We start from the raw sequence: 23,765 nt of genomic DNA on the forward strand, positions 1-23,765 counted from the left end.
CTCAAACACATAACTAAGCTCCCATCCTTGTCTGCAAGTCTTGATGCTTCCAAGAAGCCCTGGGCTCCCACTGGCCATGCACTGGGATACCAAGCAGGTGCCAGAGAGCAGTGACCCACCTGGGGCTCGTAGCGGATCACGATGTCGTACTCCATGGAGTAGGGGATGTTGTCGATGTGGAACTCCAGGTATGCCCCCTCAGGGACCCTCACAAATCCTATGCCTGTCCACGACGGCGTGCGGTCCTGTGTAGACTGGCGCTCAATTATGTTTACTCCCTACAGAAACAGGAAAGAGAGCTTTTAGTACCAATACATGGAATTTGTGAGCCTCACTGGAGTACATGAAGTTCTACTGATGGATTACTTCTGGATTGTCACATCATTTGCATCCCAGAGAATACGAACTCTCTCCCTTAAACATGTGTGCATGCACACCACTGCCTACCCATTCAAAAAATGGTTGGGGTCAGAAGGGGCCTTAAAGATCATCTAGTTCCAGCTCCCTGTCATGGGCAGAGACACCTTCCATATGACTGTGTATTGACAGAAAGAAAGATAAAACAACTCTGCACAAGTCTTCACCCACTTACCTGTTACTGTGGGAAATAAAATCTAAAATCTTGCTGGGAGTAACTCACTGACCACCTACAGCATCTAGTTCACCCTACACAGATGTATGATTTGCACCAATGCAGGATGTAACTGGACTGCTGTAATAACTTTCTCACCACATTCGTAGCAGTAGGATTTACTGCAGTGGCACAGAACTGCTCTGCTAACTCCCAGCCTGAGTGCTAATTGCTTCCTGATTACATTGGGCCAGGCCAAACCAAATCACTGCTTGGGATAACATCTGAAAGCAAGTCACAGCTGTCATTAACAGGGTGTCACTAAGTAATAAAGATTCTAAACATCTCTAGACATTAAACATCCAAGCTGATGCTAGCTACTCCTTTCAGACTGAGATGTCAGTTTTTTATGTTTCTCTTTATATTAAGCAAAGAAGAGGAAAAAGTTAACAGAAAGGGGAAATCTGTGATGTTTAAATTTCCTGTTTCAAATATATCTGCATCCATGAATAGTTCTCGCTATAAAACAACATCCTGAGCATTCCTATGAAAGCTGCTTCAGTAGAAAGGGATAAAATGAAAGGAAATGTCAATGTATCTGTCACTCCAGGATGTCCCCTCATGTATTCTCACACCCTTTGAAGTGAGCCAAGCTAAAAATTATTACCCTTTGGCTTTGAACAAAGGGATGGAACTCCCACAAAGGACTGCAGGCAAAACATAAGTGAGAGCGTGCAGGGATTGTGCACAGGAACTTGTGACTGCCTGAAAACCCCTATAACTCCATGCCATTTTGTTTCATCTTGCGCTGGGGCCATACCTGAGCATTCAGATCTTATTCTGCCACCAGATTAATAACAAAGTTTTATTTCCCCAATATCAGCATTTTTTAAAATGGTTTGTTCTGCAGGTTTGCAAAGACAAGCAACAGCTCACCTCCCAGCTCGGTGAGGCAGCTCTTCAGGCTGAGCTCCTTGCCCCAGATACCTGGAATCTCCAGCACCGCCCCTCCAGCTGGGAAGACAAATGCACCCAAAGCCGTGCCAGCAAGCACACCCTGCTGCTGGCCAAGTTGTGTTTGATGCTATCTAGCACAGATATCTAGCAGGCAAAACGCTCTGCCCTGGCTTGAAACCTGACATTCTGCCTGAAACAAATAAATTAGGAAACAGTGCCCCAGGCAGACTAGGATCTGGTGCCTCAGAGCACTCATTATCTCAGGAGGAGAAATCCCTTATCCTTGCTGGAGGCAAAAGTAATCAATGCAATCATCTGGCCTCTGTAAATGAATTAAAAGCAAGGCCCTATGCTCAGGGATTGGAAGGAGCCAGAGATCCTAATGTACCTAAAACAAACTGGAGGTAACATCACAGTGACTAAAACAAACCAGAGGTAACATCACTTACAAATCAATTTTTTGCACAATTAGCCACTTATTTAGTCATTAATTAAAAAAATGTCTCTAATGTACAGAAACTCTAAATCACACAGCAAAGTGCTTGAATGTGTATGCTGCTCCCTCCAGGTGTCAGTGACACCTAGAGGAAAATCCAGCATTGGTATTCCACCACACTCAAGGTTAGAGGGCAAAGAGAGGTGGGTGCATATGCAATGGATAAGAAGGGTGCAGACAGAAAATGAACTATACAGTCATGATCAAAGAAACAGATTAAAAAAGGAAAATGAGTGTTTCCTCTCTCTAAAAAACTACATTATTTATCGATACGACTAAACAGGAGGAGCAGGCAGTGCTCTGACAGAACTCCATCTGGCACAATTCCACATTGTCTTTGCGCAACACAGACATTATAAAACAGCCTCGTTCCAACACCCAAATTGCGAAACAGAGCTTTCCCACAGACCAGCACACTCCAGCTGCTACTCACAGGACCCAGGCTGGCTTCCTCGGCCTCGTAGATGTAGTGGTCAAGAGAGATGAAGTAATATCCAGGCTCCACTTGGTTGCACTGACGTCCGAACATGCGGGGCCGGCACTCACACTGGCCAGAATCACTTGAGCAGCTAAAACAGAAAAGCAGTGAATGTACAGCACAGCTTGGCTACGACAGGATGAGCTGGCTCATCTGCACTGACAGAACATCAGCCTGGTCCCAGGCACAGCCAATGTTCACTCCAGCTGTGCACCTGGGTACAGGCGAGGAGTGAGCACAGGCCAGGACCATTTCCAACAGACAGCTTGCATGTGGTTTCCTCTGTTTAGATATTGAGAGGATTGAATGTTACGGATCCCTGGGGCCACACAGTGGTTCTGGGAGTGCTTTGCTTGCTTACAAAGCCAAACACAGCCAAAAGGCAAGTCTGTCCTTCAACTCCAGGCTCGCAGGCCATGCATGCAGCTATCTGCTCATCTGGGCTTGGGCAGAGCAAGAACACGCACGACTCTGCATGCCTCGGATGCTGAGCTGCTCTTGTACTTGGCAAAGCACATCCGAAAAGGCTGCCCATAGGCAACTCTGCTCAGGGCAGAACCACACACAGCTTATTCAGATTTGGATGGACACAGATGTGGGACAGACTGAGAGACTGCTGGAGGGATGTAGAAGGTCTGTTCATTCCCTTTGTAACAAGATATTTTCTCTGTACAGCTTTATTTCAAAATGACCTTTTGCAGCTTCACTGCTCCCAGTGTCTGCTCTGCATTATGAAGAACTCAGGGGTAGTTTTATTTTGATGGGGTCTGGTCATATTTTTTCATAGGAAGGTTTCTTGGTCCAATAAAAATGTTTCTTTCCTTACATTTCAATTTAATATAGAAACCTTTTCTAAAATTAAAACCTTTTGTGTTTCCATGGAAAATCTCCAGGTTTTTTTAAGCCCAGTCTGAAAGTAATTTATACCTGAAATCAGTTTTGAAACTATGGAGATACACTTCAACAGTGTTTGCTTTCAGACGACAAAGTGCTCCAGAAGGGGAGCAAGAAAGTTTCCCCTCTGGGGATGTTAATAGCTCCAGTGCCCAAGCTGCAATCTCTGTGCTTCGTATGGAAAGGAGTTTAGGGCAAGGTGTGGTTGCCCAGGTGTTGCAGGCAGCAGAGGGAAAAAAACCCAGGAGAGTGGCATCAATCCACTCCCTTGGGAAATTGTTGTGGTTTCAGACAAAAGCAGGCTATTTCAAAGGATTTGTGGAGGGAAGGAAAGACAAAAGAGAGCACAGAAATATGTCACTGTAGAAAAGCCATGCACCCAGTGTAGGGGAAGCTGGTCTGGTTACCTGAAATCCCTGTGCTGGAAGCCAGGACTTCCCATACTCTATGGATGCATCTCCAAAACCTGAGTTTCTCTCTGAACAACCACCACTTCCCCAATGGATATGTGCAGACCTATTTGCCCCATGCAGTGCTGCAGGAGCAGTGCAGCAGTACTGCACTGCTGGCATGCTTCTCCAGGACTGATGGACAGACAGACAGGCTGCCTAAAGGGCCAAAGGGCCAACATGTGGGCCAGACCAAGAGCCCACACCAAGAGATGCCTCTACCATCCCCTGCAGCAATCAAGATCTGCCACTTTCCGCACACAGGAAGCAAAAAGATGATTCCAAACACTGCCCTCTAGAAAATACGAAGGTGTTGTGATTGCAAATGGGGCAAACCTCACTGGGGTGAATGATTATAGGAGAGGACTGGGGTTGGAACTCACTTGTTATGCAGTGCTCCTCCCTGGTCGCAGTCACAGGGTCGACATCCATCCATGTCATTGCTCAGGCCCCAGTGCTCAGGCTGCAGGAGAAGATATCACTGATGTAATCACATCCACCCCACAGCCACATTCTGCAGTGCACAACGTGAGCCACTCTTGGTTGGCCCCTTGAAAAGCCACAACCATCAACAAAACTCCTCCGTCTGCTCTCCTCCATTCTTCCAAGTGGCCCAGGGGCTTGAGAAACAAAACCCCTTTCCACCAAGCTTTAAAAAATAACTTCCAAAGGACTCAGTCTCCTTTGCTTCACTCCTACCACATCATTTAAACCAGTTTGGGTGCAGGCTGCCAACCCACAAAGGGCTCTGGAACTGCAGCCCAGCTCACTGCACCCAAGCAGAGAGCAGCATAAGGGCTTAGTGTCTGGCTATGCCCGTGTAGGGCTGTTCCTCTACGGCTTGCTCAGCGGAAAGAAAGACAGACAGCCTTGTTTAGCTTTTCCATAGTTTACTGTCAGATAAGAGAGCCTGTCAGTGTTTATACAAACATATCCCTTTATTTGACAGCATGTTTCTATAACACTCCAGCACACACAAACATTGTATGGAAATGTATGTGTAGCAATTAATCCCTGTCTAAGAAATGGCCAGTACAGAAAATCTTATCTTTTGCTTCTCAGTCCATTTTACCTTTCACCCCAACAAGAACTCGGGCAGAACTTCCCCAAACCCACATTATCGCAGAGCAACCACAATAGTTATCCTAACATCTTACTCCTTGGACACACTGAAGCAACAGGAGTTAATTTTAGATGCTATCACCTGCCTCAACTCTCTCCCAGCACACAAATCCCTCCCTGTAACATAGCTCCATGGCTCTCGACACCTTGAGGTACCCACCCAGCCCGAACACCAGGCGCCTGCTTGCTAGCATCCCTCACACCAGCGTCTCCTCATTATTCTTACAGTAATCTACTTACCAGGCACTGATTGCACTGCTTTCCTGTCACCAGGCGCTTACAATAGCAGTTTCCTGTCTCTGAATCACAAGGATTCCCTCCAGGATGGGTACCCAGAGGATTACACGCACAAGCTGGATTGGGAAATACAAACAGGCAGGTCAAAACACAAGATTTCAGCGATAGTATCCAATTTAAATATTTATATTAAAGCTTCCCTAATTTCCCAGGTCAGAGATTAATTGCACATTTTGCCTACCACCCAGCCCAGTAAAACTCCTCTGGCTTAGAGACTTAAAAAGAAATAGGATTCTGCTACTTCCACTGCATGTATTCCCCAGGACCAGCTGGGGAGATGGGTTTTAGAAGAGAGTGGACTCCAAGCTACAGCAGATCTACAAGAATGTTTTTTTTCTTTAGCAAAACATGAAACAAAGGAAAAGAAAAACAACCCCACAAAACCACCCTCTCCCAGGGCTAGCAGCACCTCAAAGAGCTTTTGATCCCACATAAAGGAACATATGTTTTTACTCACACTGACAGCCCGCTGGGTCATCAGCACTCAGTCCATAGAAACCTTCTTTGCAGAGATCACAACGTTCCCCCTCGACGAATAATTTACAGCGGCACTGGCCAGCAATGAGGCCCGTAGAGAAGTCAGTGTAGCGATCACATACGCCACCATTTTGGGAGCCAGCTGGGTCACAATTACAAGCTAAGAAGGAAGCATTACACACATTTTGTTGACTGCTACAACAGAAAAGGCCAAGTCTCACACTGAGTAATGTAAACGGCTGCTGCATAGAGTACGGTTACCACAAAGAGTAGAGATGACACAAGCTGAGCATGAAGCCACCAAATACATTTGCAGATTCTTGAAGAAAAGAAACAAAACACAGCTAGGCTCACTCAACTCCTCCAAGCTAACCTCCAACTTCCCCTCCAGATCCTTGGGATGAAGGAAGGGGTGGGGAAGACAGCAGTAGCTACGACAAATCCCAAATCTCCCACAGCAAGCCCTGAGGACCACAACCCAGGCCCTACATTCATCCCACCAGGCACAGGGCCATCCTTACGCTCGCAGACGTCAGGGTCCCGCAGGTCTCTCTCTGGGTGCTGGAAGTAGAAGGGCTTGCACTGCTCGCAGTTGCGCCCCACAGTGTTGTGCTGGCAGTCGTCGCACACCCCCCCGCTGGTGTTCCCTGTCGCCATGTACACGGCCATGTCGAAGTGGCACTGTGCGGAGTGGCCGTTGCAATTACACTCTGTGATAAAGATGAACATCGAGAGTAGCCTCAGAGGAGATGAGTCAACTGAAGAACAGGCTTTAGATTTGCATTTGACCCAAACTCACTTTTGCATGCGTTACTATTGCGGCCTTCGGCAGGTCGCCAAGGTAAGTCATGGTAGAAATCCAAACACTGCTCGCAGTTCAAGCCCTTGGTATTATGCCTGCACATGCAGTGCCCGTGGACCTGTCATTAAAATAAAATATATATATATAAAAAATTGGAGAAATAGTTGATTATTAGGGAGGGTGGAAAAAAAAAACACGCTCCTCCAATTCACTCAAAATATAACTAGTGGAAATACTTCTGGAATCTTTGCATTATAATGCAGGTAAGTGGAAATGAAGGGCCACTTGCCTGCTTAGGTTAAGCTTGTCCTCATAACAAACCTGTCCTTCCCTTACTGGAACTCATGCATGAATAAATGCTTTCAGGCACAAACAAGAAGAGCACAGTTCCACCTAAATAGTCACAAAAGCATCTCAGAGCTGGTAATTAGCTGTTTATTAGCTGTTAATTAGATATTAACATGCATCAGGTTATATCAGCATGTCAGTTCTAGCCCACTGCTGCCATACCTTGCTTCTCAAAGGAAAGATAGCACATTTTGGATGGGTTTCATCCATCAAGCCAAGGCTTTGTCATCAACACACGAGCACTGAGCAGACAGTGTTGGTGTGACAGCCACTGCCTTCAGTGACGGGGACTACCAGCACCAGAGCCACAATTCTAAGGTAAAGGGCTGCTGTCAAGTGGAGACCCTGGCAGAGAACAAGCAGCAATGGGGAAAACCCATATCCTGCAGCCCCTGAGGCAAACACACAGCTTTCCCCTATGCCTCTGCATTTTCATCTAGTTAATAACTCACTCATTAACACGCCTGCTACTATTGCTCATTAGGCAAAAAACATGGGGAAACCCAGAACGAAGAAGGGATGGGACACTCAGACAATGGCACACAAGGCAGGCATCAGAATTTTCCTACAGAGCTTGCTGTCAATTAATCAGGGCTGCAACTATGCAAATTGCTTCTCAGCTGATAAGGAGTGATACAAATGCAGATCTTGTTTGATTCATGAAAGTGTTTCTTTCCTTAAGGCCACTCTTTCCTTCAATTTTAGGGCAACGATGTCAGCACACACATCTCCTGCTCCTTTCAGTAACACTCCCCTTCTACCTTCCTGCCTTTTAATTTCATCAGTTCTTTAACATAATTAGAAAATGAATGCTAAAACTATTTCACTGAATCTAAGCTCTCCATGCTTGATTAATGTCAGTAAGGACAGATAATAGCTTTGCTGTTAAAGAACAACTTCAATGGTTTTCTTGTTGGTAAGGGAAGAGTGGAGAGGAACTCAAATTTCTTCTATCACATTTTCACCTCACTGTTTCCATATTGCTTTAAAACAACAAAACAAATCAAAACCCACAATCAGGAATAGCTACATGGAGAAAAGTGGGAATATTCACCATTCCTTCCACTTCTTCGTTGAAGCCCTCTACCGGCGCGCACTCACTGGCATGGCCATAGCAGAAGCAGTTCCCACGCACCACCATGTCGTAAATGGCATAATAGTACTTCTCCCTGATCTCCATCCTCGAATCCAGGAGGTTATCTCCCAGCGTGTGCAGCTTGGTAAACTTGACTCTTAGATTTGTGATCTTCAACAGGTCTGCAGGGGACACCAGAAAAACATGTTTTGGAGTTATTTACCAGATACTGTACTGAATGGGAGGAAGCCAGCAGTGACTTCCCAAACACACTTCCTATGGGCAGATGAGATCAGGTTTAATTTCAGCTCTTACATGCTACGTATTACATCACTTCATATTCCCCATTTTAAAAATTACAGTAACTCACTACAGGCTGATACTGTGTAAGGTAGTTTAAGCTTAAATAAAAATACTAGCTTGTTTTACTATAGGCATGCACAGGCAAGAGCGCAAATTGCAAAGGCACACACACCAGTCCCCACCAGATGAGACACTGCTTCTCTGGACACTTTGGGGTTCCAAGTGTAAGATGTGGGCAGCAGAAGGAAGGGAGGGGATCAATATTAAGCAACTGCTGAGCTTTAAGAGTTATGAGTCTTTTGAACAAAAATCTAAGTTGGAAATAAGACACAAATATATTGTTCTTTCTTATACATCCAACTTTCCCAGCAAATTTAATAAGCTCATGAAAGCAGCCTCTCTCTCCTTTAAAAATCTGGGTAAAAACATACAACCAATACAGCAACTAGCAGACGCTCTCCTACTTCAGCTATTTTCTTCTACTACAGTTAACTTTACACAGAAGGACGTGAACTGAAACTAAAAAGGAAAATGAAATTAGAGGTCAACTTTAAGGCCAAACACTACCATTCCCTATTCAAGCCAAGTGCTAAAAGAGGTTAAACTTTGACCACACTACAGCAACAGGTCTGTACACATCTCTGCTTTCCTTGCTCGCAATGACTCTTCACGCCTGCTGTGGGCATTTTTGGTTTATGGCCATACCTGTGTAGACCAGCTATGCAGATTTACTAAGGCCAGTCACTCAAAAGTCGTTATTCAGATGTTTTAAATTCTAAAATATAGAACAACACCCTTGATTTTATCTCAAAATGCAAAATGATCCAAATACATTTGCAGTTCTGATACTTTGCTTTCTGAAAACTGTACAATTACAGGATAACACTCCAAGGCTTCTCTTGGTGATTACATGTATTTTGCAGAGGGGGTTCCTTAAACAAAACTCTCTTCCTCAACCAATAAGGAAAGAACCAACTACAACAAAGTGGGTAAGGCTGACCACATGAGCTGATGACAGCGACTGCTATTTCCCAGTAGATCACCGAGTCAGGAAAAGAACTCATACCAGGAGTGCGTTCATATGACTTCAAAATTATTATGAGGGCTAATGTTTGACATTGATTGTGGATTGCTGCTTTTCAAAATAGTAAATAAGTACAGAAGCACTTCCAAATGAGCCTAGAAGATAAGTGCATACATACTTTGAATCCTTGGACTGTATGGATCTTCAATTCTGAAAGCGGGATCTAAAACACGATATATGACCTGGGGAAAAACAGTACAACAGAAGGCTCAGGGACTCCGAATTTGTATGGAAGAAGTCTACACAACAAGCACTTGAAAAAAAAACTCTGACCTCTCCCTCAGTTGAAGGCTCAATGTCGGAGTATCGGGAATCACAGATGATATCATCCACCTTCTTCATGGGTCCAGTTGAAATCCCAGGAAATGAGCTCTCACAGTCATATGCAAAATACCTATACACTTGCCATGTTTTTCCAAAGTCAGATGATCTTTCTATCAGCATTGCAGCAGGGCGGAATGTCTAGTAATGAGAAAACCAAAGGAGGCTGTTTTTTGTTAACTATTACTCGAATTTACATTGAGCACTTCTAACTGTGAGGAATCAACACATCTGGATTTTCATCTCTCCCCTCTCTGTAGAAAGTATTTGCCCTTTCATCCTTTACCACTGATATCCTATCTTCTGTTCAGAGGCAGATCTTCAACTTAATGCACATCAAATCACAGATCATCTGTCTTTAGAAAAGACTGCATTCAGTGATCAAGCAGTTAAGTGCCCAAACTTAAAGTTTCTCAGATTTCAAATCCTTTCTCAAAACTAGAGATTAAAGCAGGGCTCCAGAGACAAAGGGATTTTTTTCACTGCTTGTGAAAAGCAGCACAGCCTTCTTCCTTGCCATACCTCCTCCCATCTTCTGCAGATAAGACCTCATGGGCCTGTGATAATAATGTTTCAATCAACTGCATTTCAGAATGCAGATATCAATACCTGACTTGCAATAAGAAGAGCCACATGTCGCATCATTAAGAGCACGGATTCAGAGAAAGCCATCAAGGAGCCAAGCACAAAAACATCTCAGTCATGGCTGGAAACAATTTTTTTTTCTGCTTCCTGGATGAAAATATCACCCTCCTTACAAACTGGTATCTCACCCAACAGAAAGCCAACCAGAGGTAATGCAGCTCAAGAGCCTTCCACACAAAGCCAACAAGTCAGCACTAAAATTGTTTTTCCCCCTGGTCTTCCTCCTGACCAAGCATCCATTGAGCTCAGCAGCACAGCACCAGCACCAGGCCGGGGCTCCTCAGGGAACTCTCACTGCTGGGGACATGCAGTGATGACCAGAGGGGACCACCTCAGCCACCACTTGTCAGAAAAACAAGCTGATTTCACAAGAAAAACAGGTTGGCCATGAGCCAGCAGTGTGCCCTTGCGGCCAAGAAGGTCAATGATTTCCTGGGGTGTGTTAAAAACAGCACAGCAAGCAGGTCAAGGGAGGTGATCCTCCCCCTCTGCTCTGCCTTGCTGAGGCCACAGCTGGATTGCTGTGCCCAGTTCTGGGCTACTCAGTGCAAGAAAGACGGGGATGTTCTAGAGAGAGTCCAGCAGAGGTAACTGAACAAGCTGCCTAGAGAGGCTGTGGATTCTCCTTCCCTGGAGATCATTAAAACCCATGTGGACACTCTTCTGTGCAACCTACCGTATGGGACCTGCTACAGCAGGGAGGTTGGAGTAGATCTCCTTCCAACCCCTACAATTCTGCATAAATCAAGAGATTTTCTACGTGTAGAGAGCAGGGATTTAGCCTCGCAGGAACTGCAGCCCCTAAATCGAGCTGAAGGCTGCTGCTAGCACTTGCCTGTGATTTAGGATGTACAGGACATAATCTGCCATTCCAAGACATCTGTTTGGCAAGAAACAAAGACACTCTGTGTACAGATGTTCCTTCTTCCTGAAGACCTTCCCATTTGCCAAATGAAAGCTGATAACATAGCCAATTTTTTTTAAAGAAAAATCTTTGCTTCTAAATGATCTAGCTAATGATCATCTATAAACACAACCACCACAGAGACAAATGACCTGGATTTTGTATGACTCCTTCTGCAGCCTCACACACTTGATGTTTAAGCACAACACAAGCCACACAGTCACAGTTGAGCGACTTCAGGAGTTAATGGTTGTCAGATCTGAAAATCAGGCTAACCAGCTCACATGGAGCCCATGTCCCAAACACAGAATCACAGAATGGCCAGGGTTGGAAGGGACCTCAAGGATCATGAATCTCCAACCCCCCTGCCACATGCAGGGCCACCAACCTCCTCATTTAATGCTAGACCAGGCTGCCCAGGGCCCCATCCAATCTCGCCTTGAACACCTCCAGGGACAGGACATCCACAACCTCTCTGGACAGCCTGTTCCAGTACCTCAACAGTCTCTCTGAAGAATTTCCTCCTGAGGTCCAACCTAAATCTCCCCTCCCTCAACTTAAAACCATTTTCCCTTGTCCTGCAATTATCTACCCTTTCAAAGAGTTGATTCCCCTCCCCTCTGTAGGCTCCCTACAAAAGAGTGTGAAAGACTCTATTGTCCCTGTCTTTAGGAGATGCATGGGGTTTTGCACAGAGCTCACACAACAGGTAAGGCTGCAGCATCCTTACCTTGAAGGTCATGATGAGATGAGTGAAATGAAACTCAGCCTCCAGGTTCAGCTGGATTGTCACATTCTCCAGACCTGCAAGAGCAGAGAAAAGGAACTGTGCAGCAAGGAAGGACACTTGCCAGTCTCTGCATCAATATTTCACCAAGGCTCTATGCTCTGGTGACATTGGGATTCTCTTCTCCGCCACTTGACTCTAATGTCAAAAAGGGATACAATGCATTAATGAGTTACAAGGGGACACTACGGACCTGCTGAAGACTGCATGACACGAGGGATTACTGTGCATCACCTGCAAAAACATGCTGTACCCAAAGCACGAGCCTGCACTGCCTTTATTTCAGTCTGTAATGTGGCTAACAGCACCAGATGCGGGACAACAGTAGCTGTATAACCCAGCCAACCCATAGCTCAGTGCTCAGAGGCTGGCAGGAGTGAGGACACCAAGCCCCACGCTGTCTGCACACACTGCAACCACAAGGCAGCACGCCAGCTGTGAGCCTCTGCAGTCCTGACATCCAGCATCCCACCTTGTAGGGACTGCTTCCCACCTTTTTTCGCTCACTCTGGACTCTCCTGTCCATCTGGACACAGGAACTGTTTCTTTACAGTATCTTTTTTGATATACTCCCAAACCAGCCACCCCAGTCTTTGCAATCACAAGGGCCTGGAAATCATGACGAGCAAAACGTTTTCCAAGTGGTACAGTGTGACTACCTACGGTCAAGGACTGCACAGAAACAACAAGTTGCAAATATTATTTTGTCATGCAAAAGACTTCTCAAGACAGTTGGGTACTAACTACACTGCAGTCAGAAATATTAAAAAAATCAAGCGAGATTTGCAGCAAGGAGGAAGGATAAAAAAGGAAAAGAATAAACCAAGAGAGTGCTTAAATTTTCAACCAGTTGTGACTTGACGTGCAGTGTAAAGCAGTGTACCCTTCTGTTGCATGCCTGAATGGGGGAAAACATGAATTGGACAGAAAGAATCATTTGTTTTTCGTTGTTGAAGGACATTTTCATGACCTTATGAGCTAAGAACTTTTCTGTGTGGATGCTGCCAAGCCTGCTGCAAAAAACATGAATTGTTTGGAATGCTAGAAGAGAACCAGTAGGGACGGGTGGCTCGGTAGTCTGATCTATATGGTTAAAACACGGTTAAAAAGGACTTAGGGAAAAATGTTCTCTACCAAGCAACAGAAATGTTACAAATATTACCATGTTATTTTAACAGAGTCAGATAGCTCCTGCCAGTGCATTTGCAGAAATCCCATCCTGTCCTTCTGGCTTTAGGGCAGGATGAAAATCTAGATGCCTTGCTTTCTATAGGAAAGCGTGCCAAAAGCAGAACCATAAAAGCCAGAAGGGCAGAGGAAGGGCAAAAAATAAAATAAAGGCCACCAAACTAACATGCAACTTGTTGAATTTTTTAGCTTGCTGGCTCGTTTCTGGCATTAGTGTAAGCGTTTGGCACATGAGAACAGGAATCCAGGCTCGTGGCAGCAGAACAGCAGCCAGCAGTCCCGGCAATGCGGGGAAGCCCCGCAGTGAGCCTTCCTTGGCAGCACTGCCCAGGATCTGCACCGCTGGAAGGCTGCTCTGCTCTCCTGCCCAGACACGAGACAGGCCTGAAGCCGCTCAGGGAAACTTCTCTTTTTAGGAAAGGATTCTCACTAGCGGCAGGAGAGCTCTTTCCAACACTCCTGGAGGGCTCACAGGGTTTAGTTACGGATATGAAGCTGCTCCAGGACACATAAAAGCAGCGTTTTACTCAGCCCTCAGCTAACAGCGTGATCCTTCCCTCAGCAGTAATTACCAGCCCTGAGCTAACAGCAAACACGGAGGTACTGCAGACAAAGGGAGAGCGCCTGAGACCCAGCTCCCAGCCACACCGCATACCATTTTCCGACTGCCACCAAAGCTTGAGACGATTTGGAGCGAATGTGGTGACCACGTTCTCAATGCGATGGCTGTCGGGATTGAGAGTGTCGTGGAAGGGCTCCTCAGAATCGCATATGAAACATTTTTTGTCCTCCTGGAACAACAAGATAACCAGCATTACCGATTTTATCCACGGGCAATAGTTGTTTCCTGCAGATAAGAGTATTTTTCATTCATACTACATTCCACGCATTTTGCCTTTGGGAGGCATCGAAGGTGTGGTGCTTTGTTTCTCAATTAATTGATAAGTGTATTTACCTTTATAAATTGATGCAAAACGCCAAATGGAAAATATGCCAGGAATTCCATAAACTGTACTTTTATGGGTGGAATCAGGCAGACACTGGAGAGGGACTGTGGCATCAGTAACGCGGGCACACCTCAACTCCCAAAGTAGTGTTTCTGGACATAAATCACACCTCAGCACCTCAGCATTTAGGGGATGGCAAAAGCCAACAAAGCGCCTTTGTTACTTGGCTGTAGCAGGGTGCTGATGCCCTGGGACTCTGACCCCAACGCTGAGCCCGGCGTCACCCCCAGCAGCGCAGCGAGACCCGGCGGGGGGGAGGTTGTTGGGTAACTGCGGGCACAGGAGGGAGCGGCTCTCCTTCAGAGGGGCAGAATCAGCCCCCATTGTGTCTGCAGCAGCCCTGCCCCGGGGCTATCTCCTTACTTTCCGTATAACCGAGCTGCCGATTATCGAAATTCCATTCCTATCCTCCATCTCCGCTGAACGCAGAGCTTTTAAGCTTAAGCAGCAACGACCTTTGTGTTTCCCACAGTTGGACCCGACAGCCCCACTCGCGTCCCGTCCGTCGCAGCCCATACAAACATAATTATGCCACGGGCGCAGCGGCCGAGCACTACAGACCACTTGCAATCAGGAAGCTGTCTAGACGGCTCCGTGCAAGGCTGAAATAAAGGAAAAGCACTGACGGAACTCACGGCGGCCCGTTCCGTCTCACCGGCTGCCTCACGGCACGCGGCCGCCTCGCAACGGCGCTCCGACGGCGCGGGTCTCCCCGGTCCCGCTGCTCCCCCCGGGGCTCGGCACGGCGCCGCTCACCTGGAGGTGGCTGACGATGCAGTAGGGCTCGGGCTGGCGGAGGCCGCACGTCGAGGAGGCGGAGAGGCGGGCGGCGCGGCCGATGAGGAGGTCGCCGGTGGCGGGGTAGCAGCTGCCCTCGGCGCAACCGTAGCTGTACTCGGGCTCCTGAGCCGCCGCGACCCGGAGCGCTGCGGGAGAGAGGGGGGAGAAGGGGGCAGCGCCGTCAGGACGAGCCCAGCGCAGCCCCAGCCCCCCGCGCCGGACCGGGGCTCCCCGTGCCCCGACGGCTGCGGGAGCGCGAATAGGAGAGGGAGCAGGACAGGGAGAGAGCTACCGAGGCAACAGCAGAGGTAGAGCGGGAGGCGGCCCATGGCGAGCGGCGGGACGGGACGGCTCTGGACGGGACGGGACCCCCGCTCCGGAAGCTCCGCGCCGCCGACAGCCTCAGAGCCGCCGCTGCACGCAGGCGCTGCTGCTCCACGCGGCTCCCGGGGAGCGGCTCCGCGCCGCCGGGCGCCCCCGGCCCTCCCCCTCCGCCCCGCCACCCCCGCGGGGCCGGGCCGGGCCCGGCTGCACGGCGCTCCCGGCCCGACGGCGGGGCGGGCCCAGGGCGGCCCCTCCCAACGAGGGGCCCCGCCGCAGCGGTACGGCCGGGGAGGGGGCGGCGGAGGAACGGGGCGTCGCGGCGCGGCCCGGGGAGAGCGGCCCTGGGTTGCGGGGCGGAGGGCGGCAGAGAACCGTCTGCAACCCGGGCTCGCGAGCTGACACCCGAGTGGGAGTGGAGGGGAGCCCGTGCTGGGTGCGTGCTCCGGTGTGGGGATGAGCGAACCCGACGGGGCGACGCCCCCCCAGAGATGTTATCGGCGGAGAAACCGTTTGGGAACGGGCTTGGAGACCGCCCTGCGCGCTGCCTGCCGTCCGAGGCCGGGCAAGGGCGCTGGCCGCCCATGCGACAGCTATATCGTGCAGTGCTCGGTGGCCACAAAGCACGAGGAGAGGCCGCCGGCAGCCCCTCCCTAGCTCCAGACACACAGCGCCGGGATGGTGGAGGGATGGTTTGAGGAGAGCAGACCAATTTGTTAGTGCAGCGGGAGCTCTGCTGGCAGGCTGAAGCTGCAGCGTTTGTCCTCCTGCTGCGAGTGAGGCTGGAAATGTGGGATCCTGTGGGCTCGGTGTGCCGAGACGGGTCCTGAGTTCTGCACACAAGGTGTGCTGTGCACGCACAGGCGGTGCGTAAATCCTTCGCCAGGTACCGGTGTCCCTCAAGAACACTTTGCCCTCACTGTTTGCAGTCACTGAATGGAAACGTGCGGCGGGCTGCGTCCCACAAAACCCTGCCGGGTAGGTAAATATGCTCGCTCTCGTTTTACAGATGGATAAGCAGAAACAGAGAGATACCAAGTGGCCTGCCCTAAAGGTTAAACACCAGGTCTGGAACATAACCCAGGGCTCACCACCGAAGGGCTCATGGCTGTGTTTCATTAAAGATGCCCAGGAAATTAAACCATTCTTAGCTGGCAGGACAGGTATTGAGGTATTGTTATTCTAAACCTCTTTTGCAATGTGGTCTTTGAATTCACGGAACTCATAGAATTTCACAGTCCTGTCATGCAAATCACAGCTTGGCTTTGTGTTAGTTTCAATACAACAATGCATTTGTCCTACTTAGAAAATGCTTTACTCTGCTGCGGTCGGTGAGCTCCAGCAGTAAGGGGCAGAAGGTGTCTGCAGCATCCCTCCTGTCTGCGTGCAATAGCGGTGTTTCATTTCCACTGGATTCTTTTCTGTTGCATATTTTTCTAATTTTTATTGAGTTTTTATCTTTCTTTTTTTCTCTCTTTCGTAGTCTGGCTGAACTGTTATCCTCTCCGGATCTAACACAGGCTGAGTGTGCCCACGGAGCTGCTTGTGTGCCTGGCTCAGGGATGTCTCTGAGCTCAGGGAGGCCCAATTTACCGCCTGTTGTAGCACGGCTGTGGTTGAATGCCCAGAAACATCTGCCAAGATCCTGTTTGATTGAGTATCTGTTTGGATTCACATGGTTTTGATTAAATGTTGTTTGTTTCCACAAGAAAGAGAACTGGGGTTGGAAGGACTCTTAACAAGTGGGTTTGATCCAGATCAAGCATGTGCATGCAGATTGACTTTACAGAAACACTTTTAAAAGTTTCCTCTCATGGATTCATCTCATCTCCAGGCCTGCTTTATTGCCTCTCACAGGTGATTTTTTTGAAATGCTAAAATTCAGGAAAAGGTAAAACGCAAATTCTGTGCACACCAGCCCTGCACGTGCCTTTGCCAGGTCACATCAAGGTTACAGTTTGGTGCTGTTGTTGTCACAGCAGGAGCTGCAATGCATGTGGCACTCTGCCTGCTATGCAGCTGGTCGGAGTCACAGGAACAACACTGAGATCTCTGTGCCAGCTGTTGCTATGCAAGCCCCCCACCAGGTACAGATGCTTTTAACTCTCTAACTGCACAGGTTTCATCTCCTTGGGCGGACGCAAGGCAGGCTGTCACGTGAGGCCTGCTGTACGTGTGCTGCTGGCACCGGGCCGCCTCAGGACTGATGGAGGCAGCGCCCGGCTCCTCACAGCGCACTCACACAGCCCACAATGAGTGCGTGCTCCCTGTGGGGCAGTGCAGGTGGGCATGGCTCATTTTTATTGAGGGAAAGCTGGAGATGCTCTGCTCAGCTCCAGGAGTACCAAGGGTGAGATTCTGAAGCGGAGGCCTCGCTCCCTTTGACCTTTCTAACACTATACCCTTCCTGTAGCCTTTATCTACCTCCTGTCTAATATTAGAAACAAATTCTAAACTAACATTTAGGACGAATCCTGTGTTTTGTACGGCTACAAGGAGCTGCTGTGCAAAACATGACTGCTGTAAAGCACCACCACGTGTAGGAGAACTGCTGAGAAACTTCTTCAGAGCGCGCAGCCTTCAGCTCCATGGTTAGGCTGAAGTGCTGGGGCCGTTCTCAAGCTGGAGAGTGCTAATGAAAAACGTGGGCCGCCCTTTAGGAACACACAAAAAAGGTACTGCTGTGATTTCGGAGTCGATTTCGGCGTTAAACATCTGTGCACTGCCATCCAGCGGGCACTGGGGGCTTTGCTGCCTGTCACCCACCGCTCCTGGTGGCTCAGTGTGGTTTTGGATTCCTCTGAGGGTCAGGTCCTGCAGGTAGCCCCAGGCACTTGGAGGTTCAGCAACATAACTGAGGGTGCTTGGAGCCATCTCTGAGGCAGCTGTCTGGGGATCTCTTACAAATCCTCCTTTTTCAAGTCCCTTTTTGAGTCCACGCATCTTAACATCATAGAATCACCAGGGTTGGAAAAGACTTCCAAGATCAAACAGTCCAACCGTCCACCTACCACCAATATTTCCCTACTAAATCGTGTCCCTTAGTACATCTAAATGTTTCTTGTACGCCTCCAGGGACAGCAGCTCCACCTCTTCCCTGGTAATACATTGGCACAGGCTGCCCAGGGAAGTGGTGAAGTAGCTGTCCCTGGGGGCACTCAAGAAACATGGAGATATGGCACTGTGGGACATGGGTAAGTGGGCACAATGGGAATGGGCCAATGGCTGGACTAGATGACCTTAGTGGTCTTTTCCAACGTTAATGATTCTATGATTTCCAGCCCTCGCAATGAGAAGTCATAGGCTGTGGACAGCTGTGTATTTTTGAGTTCCCCTCAGGACTGTATCCTGATTACAAAAGTTTATTAAAAGTTGCTTATATTCCATATAAACTCATACAGACTAAAAACCAAGAGAAAGTTACATTATTCCCCACACCAAAATTCTGAACACACCTTCAGACTTACATACAGAGGACAGCCACCCTGTGCTCATGAGGTGGTAAACACAGAGGCCTCTATTGCACTTTACCTGCCCAGCCCTTAGCTTTTGCACGTTGAGTACTTGCTTTCCTGCTCTGTGATTTCATTTTTAATGGCTATCACTTGTTCCTCTAGTTGTCTGAGTTGCTCTGCCTTGTCTTGCTTGGTTTGATTCAGGTCCTGAAGCTTCTTCTCCAAATCTGTAAGAGTAAAGTCACATACAGCAATGCACTTATTTGTTGTGTAAGCAAAATCCAGGGATTAACAATGTTCCTTTTTCCAGCAGTTTTGGAGGCAATAAGCCCATTTCAAATGGAGAATGTTATATATGCAACTGGAGGGAAAAGCCTGGCTTCTAGACAGTGAGAAAAACATAACAGCTTTAAAACAGTTCATTTCTCAGCATGTGCTTTTGTCTGTCAGCTATGATGGAGCAGGACATAGAGCTCTTAAAGCAGCTGGTTTAATTGAAAACATTCAGAGGGACACTGCAGCTACTAATGTGTGTAAAGCCTAGAAAATTTGAATGTAATGGGCTTAGGTCTTCTTCATTTACAGAAGTATTTTCCTAGTACCTGTGAAGATAAACCAGTGAGAAAATAATGGCACCCTATTTGCTGCCTGTTCCCAAAGCATGGACGTTTGGAAAGACTGAAATTCTCTCAGTACTTCTTTTCAAAATGCCTGCTCAAAATATTTATTTGGCTTCTGTCTTGAAGGATTTGCTCCTGGGATGCAATTTCTGCTTCAGTTCTGCTGATATTATATGGCAGTTTTGGATGTTGAATAGCATCCTATGCCCAAGGATTCCCAGTAGGCATGCCCAGACCTTCACTACAAGCAGAATTAGCTCCTCTGTGTGCAATTATGTGAGCTGTACTGGAAGTTTGCCTTGCAGCGTCCCTGCATGTGGATGTGCACCTTCTCTTTTGATGGAAAAACACCTACCTGCATCTCTTGGTAACACAAATTGTCATCCAGGTAGTGTAAGAAAAGGCAAAGTGCAGAGGAAAGATGGAAGGTCCAAATACCCAAATCAAAGCTCCTGGCTACATCTGCAGCTACATTTTTAAAGCTCATCTCTGAGAGCCTGAAACAGGCTGCACAGATTTTGCACACATCCTGCTTTTACACTGCCTGAATCAAATCACTGCAAATCTCACTATGGACACTTCTTGACCTCTGCAACCAACATATGTCAAAAAATAACACAAAACAAAAAAAACATCACTACTCAAACCAATTCAACTACTGGAAAACTGTTTATGAAGGTTCAAGCAGTGATTTTCACTAGTTAAACTATTTTAAACTCAATTTCAGGTGAACCTGGCCTGCTAATATTAGTGGGAAAGGCTTCCAGTTTAATTTCCACGATTTCTTCTGCTTGCTGTATGGAAAGGAGAACATCACCTGTTATTCTTCTAATTTTTTTTTCAGCCTCTTCAGCCAGTTTTTCTGCTTCTTCCTTCAGCTGCTTCACTTTTTCTAGAGTTACTTTTGGAGATCCTTTTGCTTTCAGCTTGCCTTGAAGAATGGTGTACTTCCTTTTAATGTCAGTGAATTCCTGTAACAAAACCCCATTACTTGGTTTAGGAGCATCTGTTAATTAACCTGGCATACCAAAAGGTATTTTAAAAAAAAGTGTAGAAAAACCATCTGTTTGAACCAAGCTTAAAGTCTTTCAATCTTTTAAACCTTAAAAAAATAAGTGCACACTGAAGAGTGCTCTGCAAAGCCAAGTATAAATTGATGAAACAAACTGCCCATGGAGGAATCTTGAGTGTCAGTGAGGATGAAGATGTAAAGAAAAAAACAGTTAAAGATTTTTAAAACTTACTTACACTGTTTTTATTTCTTTTGATAGGGCTTTTCTATATATTTCATTTTTGCCATGAGACTTGATTCATATGTAATGCATTAACTATAGTTAATCATTTTTTAAAAACATTTTTTCACTGGAATATTTACTGGCTACTTCCATTTTGCACTGATTTAGGGTGCCCAGGAGGCTGCAGTTTAGATTTCTACATTGGTTTCTTACAACCTGGATACTCAGTCATGCTCTGCCTTTGGAGCCGTGGGTGTCTGGTTCTCTTCACACAGCATTTTAGCAATTTCCAGCTGCCTCAGTGCATTCTCAAGAAACTGGAACTATTGAAAAGCACCCAGCCAACCCCAGCCTCCACATAACTCCCACCAGGTTTTTCTCTGATGGTGAACAGCATGAGACGAATGGACAGAGTGCTTCCATCGCTCACATATTTTAATATCTGGTTTTGTGATTTGCTCTGTTGTGTTTGCTGGTGCCCATGGTGACTTTGAGTCTTAAAAACAGTGCAAGGAAAAATGTCACGGAGTAGCCAGTGAAATGTGTATGTTTTCTTTCATTCAAGCAAGCTGAACTGCTGGCTGCTAGAAACCTTAAAATAAAAAGAAACAATACATAATGTAGGGAATTGTACATGGTGTGGCATAAAAGAGTTTTGAGGAAAACAGGCTAAGACAATTACACTTCTGAATCAATAATACTATCAAACATAAGGAATCTTTTTTCCTTTAATGTGAGACAGAAGGGCTTACGTTATCAATTTTCTGAGCTCGCTTGTATGTTGCCTCAGCCCCTGCTCTCAGATTTGTAGCTTGATTCCTGTTCATCAGCATTTTCATTTGCAGTGTGGTAATTTCATCTTCCAAATTGGACTGTTTTGCTGAAAAGTCACTGAGTTCATCGCTTGTCTTGTTCATTTGGTTCCCAGCCTGGAAAAGAACAGTTGTAGGCTGTGGTTTCTTGTGTCTTGTCCATCCTGCCTGCAGAGCTTGGTAATGAAGGAGATGAATGGCAACTGACAGACAAGAGGAGCCCTTTACATGTATGGAATTGATATTGTATCTGAGACATATTTTGATTTTATTTTACAGTTACATTAAGGGAAAACTGGGATAAACTCAATAATAGATTAAAAGCTTTACAGCAAGATACCTGTGAGATTTGTGCTTTGATTCCTTGTAGCTCTTCATTTAACTTCATGAGGGTATTTTTGGAGTGTCCTTGAGAGCTCACAACATTTTTTAGTTCGTCATTAATTTTGTCCACAGGGGGAAGAGCTTTAGCTGCTTTGCTAAAATGTAAAAATAGAAAGTGCACATAGTATTGTGTTGTTGAGAGCAGAGCAAACACATTTCAAATGCACCCGTGCTCACATGCAGAAATGTTCCCTCAAGTCAACAACAACCTGTGTGGTTCGTAAAAGCAAAACACTGGTAGGGGCCTTGTGTGGGAGAGCACCAACTGCTGTGCTGAAGGAGAGGATGGATGCTGCGAGCTGCCTGGCAGAGCACTGCTGGCAAGGAATGCTCATTTATGAGGTGAACATACTTTCTTCCTCCTCAGTTTTGGCTGGTTCCTGCTCACCCATGTTTAAATCTCTCAGGGAACCAGATATGATGATGCCCCAGGTCCCACATGGAAGCAGCTAGCTGCCTTGGTCTTTTGTGTTCAGCCAGCAAGACCACTAGCTGGTGGAAGCTACCACCTCTTGCAGTACATCAGATCCTGCAGCGTAGGCCACTGTGGCTGCTCACTGCTGGAAAACAGCAGTCTGAAATCTGAGCTTTCCCTCCAGAGTTCCTAGACACAGTGTCTGGGGTGGGGTCTGTCCTACTGCCCATAGTGCCATCTCAGCTGGAGTTTGCACGCTGTTAAGGGAACAGCTTACTCACTCGGCAGCCCATGCCTCCACCAGCAGTGTGTGAGCCACTTCCACTTTCCTGTTTCTCTTATTTGCATTCAGTTTGTAGCTCTCACAGTGGACCATAACGCTTCTGATTTTGCCAAGCATGCTTGCTAGCTTTCTCGGAGTCAGGGGAAGGTTTATCTGCAGGACGTAACTTGCCACCTGCTCGATGTCTTCTGGAGGCACGCTCTCATCTGCAAAAGAAATTGAGCTTGAGACATTCTGAAGTGCATGTTTCCTCCCAGCAAATGCAAAGGATCGTTATGGTTGCCTAGACATCGAGCTGTGTGGCAGAATAAAGCTGACAAGCACAGCGAGGGGGTAAAAGAATTACCTCCAACATTTGGTGATTTAATATTATGCTTCCAGGTAGTGCTGTTAATGTTGTCAGAGCTGGGTGAACTGAGGATTTGAACCCACTTTGAACTGGGTTATTAAAATTCTGATGCAGAACTGAACGCACAGAGGGCTTTAAGTCGGTGCACCATGCAGCCAGATGTGTCAGAGCCCATTTCTCCCTTGGCCCCCAGATCAAAGAGGCACTGGGGAGACCAGGCTGTGAGTGAGGCTTTCCAAGCCAGCCAGTGGGGGTAATCCATTCCCTGGAGTTGCCACAGTATTCAGAAGGAGGTTCCTTCGCAGGTTAATGAGGAAGGCTAAGCTGCAGAGAGGGATTTGGGCCAGGCTGAGATAGGGTGAGAATTCAGAGTGAGAAAAACATATTTTAGTAACTCCTCTTCCAAGTACTCCCATTGCAGCACTAGAGATGCTAAGAGGGGCAGGTACACTCGGTCAGAGGAGCCAATGCCTTGCCACGTCTCATCACCACATCTTTGTGGACAAGACCTTGGGTGATAATGCAGTTGAAACATATTATGTGTTTGTGCCAATGCTCCAAAGTAACTGATGGAGAATTAAATGAAAGTGCAAACAGCTGTGCATTTCAGAGAGCTGTTTTCTGTCAAAGTGCATTCATCTAAAACTACCATGCGAGTCGCTGTACGGTACAGTAGATTTGATGTAATTGTATCCATTTCATCCGCCACGGTGCATAAACTTCAATTTACTAACAAAAAATTCATGAAGAAACGCATTTGCAATTATTAGTAAATGCCATATGTCTTCTAAGAACACATAAAAGAAGCCAAGGATGATGTTGTCAATTGCTACCAAACAAAAATATGAGAACACTGAGGACTGAAATGGAGTTTTTCGTTCAAATTCTGTAAAATACCTTAAATAT

The 23,765-nt window shown here is 46.9% G+C and overlaps 2 protein-coding genes across 2 annotated transcripts in view; both read right to left on the reverse strand.

Annotated features, from left to right (window-relative positions):
* Positions 1-15,444, reverse strand: part of LAMB1 (laminin subunit beta 1) — a 41,087-nt gene extending 25,643 nt beyond the window's left edge. The window contains exons 1-14 of the mRNA XM_031599906.2: positions 15,278-15,444; positions 14,962-15,131; positions 13,854-13,989; positions 11,954-12,027; positions 9,627-9,815; positions 9,472-9,535; positions 7,946-8,148; positions 6,541-6,661; positions 6,263-6,451; positions 5,722-5,901; positions 5,208-5,320; positions 4,229-4,308; positions 2,458-2,593; positions 120-278 (exon numbers count right to left, since the gene is read on the reverse strand). Coding sequence (XP_031455766.2) covers positions 120-278; positions 2,458-2,593; positions 4,229-4,308; positions 5,208-5,320; positions 5,722-5,901; positions 6,263-6,451; positions 6,541-6,661; positions 7,946-8,148; positions 9,472-9,535; positions 9,627-9,815; positions 11,954-12,027; positions 13,854-13,989; positions 14,962-15,131; positions 15,278-15,314 — 1,851 coding nt within the window. The 5' untranslated portion in view covers positions 15,315-15,444. The remainder of the gene's footprint in view (positions 1-119; positions 279-2,457; positions 2,594-4,228; positions 4,309-5,207; positions 5,321-5,721; positions 5,902-6,262; positions 6,452-6,540; positions 6,662-7,945; positions 8,149-9,471; positions 9,536-9,626; positions 9,816-11,953; positions 12,028-13,853; positions 13,990-14,961; positions 15,132-15,277) is intronic.
* Positions 15,445-18,845: 3,401 nt separating this feature from the next.
* Positions 18,846-23,765, reverse strand: part of LAMB4 (laminin subunit beta 4) — a 44,909-nt gene continuing 39,989 nt past the window's right edge. The window contains exons 31-35 of the mRNA XM_090136196.1: positions 22,509-22,716; positions 21,769-21,907; positions 21,369-21,545; positions 20,199-20,352; positions 18,846-18,988 (exon numbers count right to left, since the gene is read on the reverse strand). Coding sequence (XP_089992322.1) covers positions 18,849-18,988; positions 20,199-20,352; positions 21,369-21,545; positions 21,769-21,907; positions 22,509-22,716 — 818 coding nt within the window. The 3' untranslated portion in view covers positions 18,846-18,848. The remainder of the gene's footprint in view (positions 18,989-20,198; positions 20,353-21,368; positions 21,546-21,768; positions 21,908-22,508; positions 22,717-23,765) is intronic.

The sequence above is a fragment of the Phasianus colchicus genome, chromosome 1 (genome assembly GCF_987193195.1).
Source record: "Phasianus colchicus chromosome 1, bPhaCol1.hap1.1, whole genome shotgun sequence".
In the NCBI taxonomy this organism is placed as follows: domain Eukaryota; kingdom Metazoa; phylum Chordata; class Aves; order Galliformes; family Phasianidae; genus Phasianus; species Phasianus colchicus.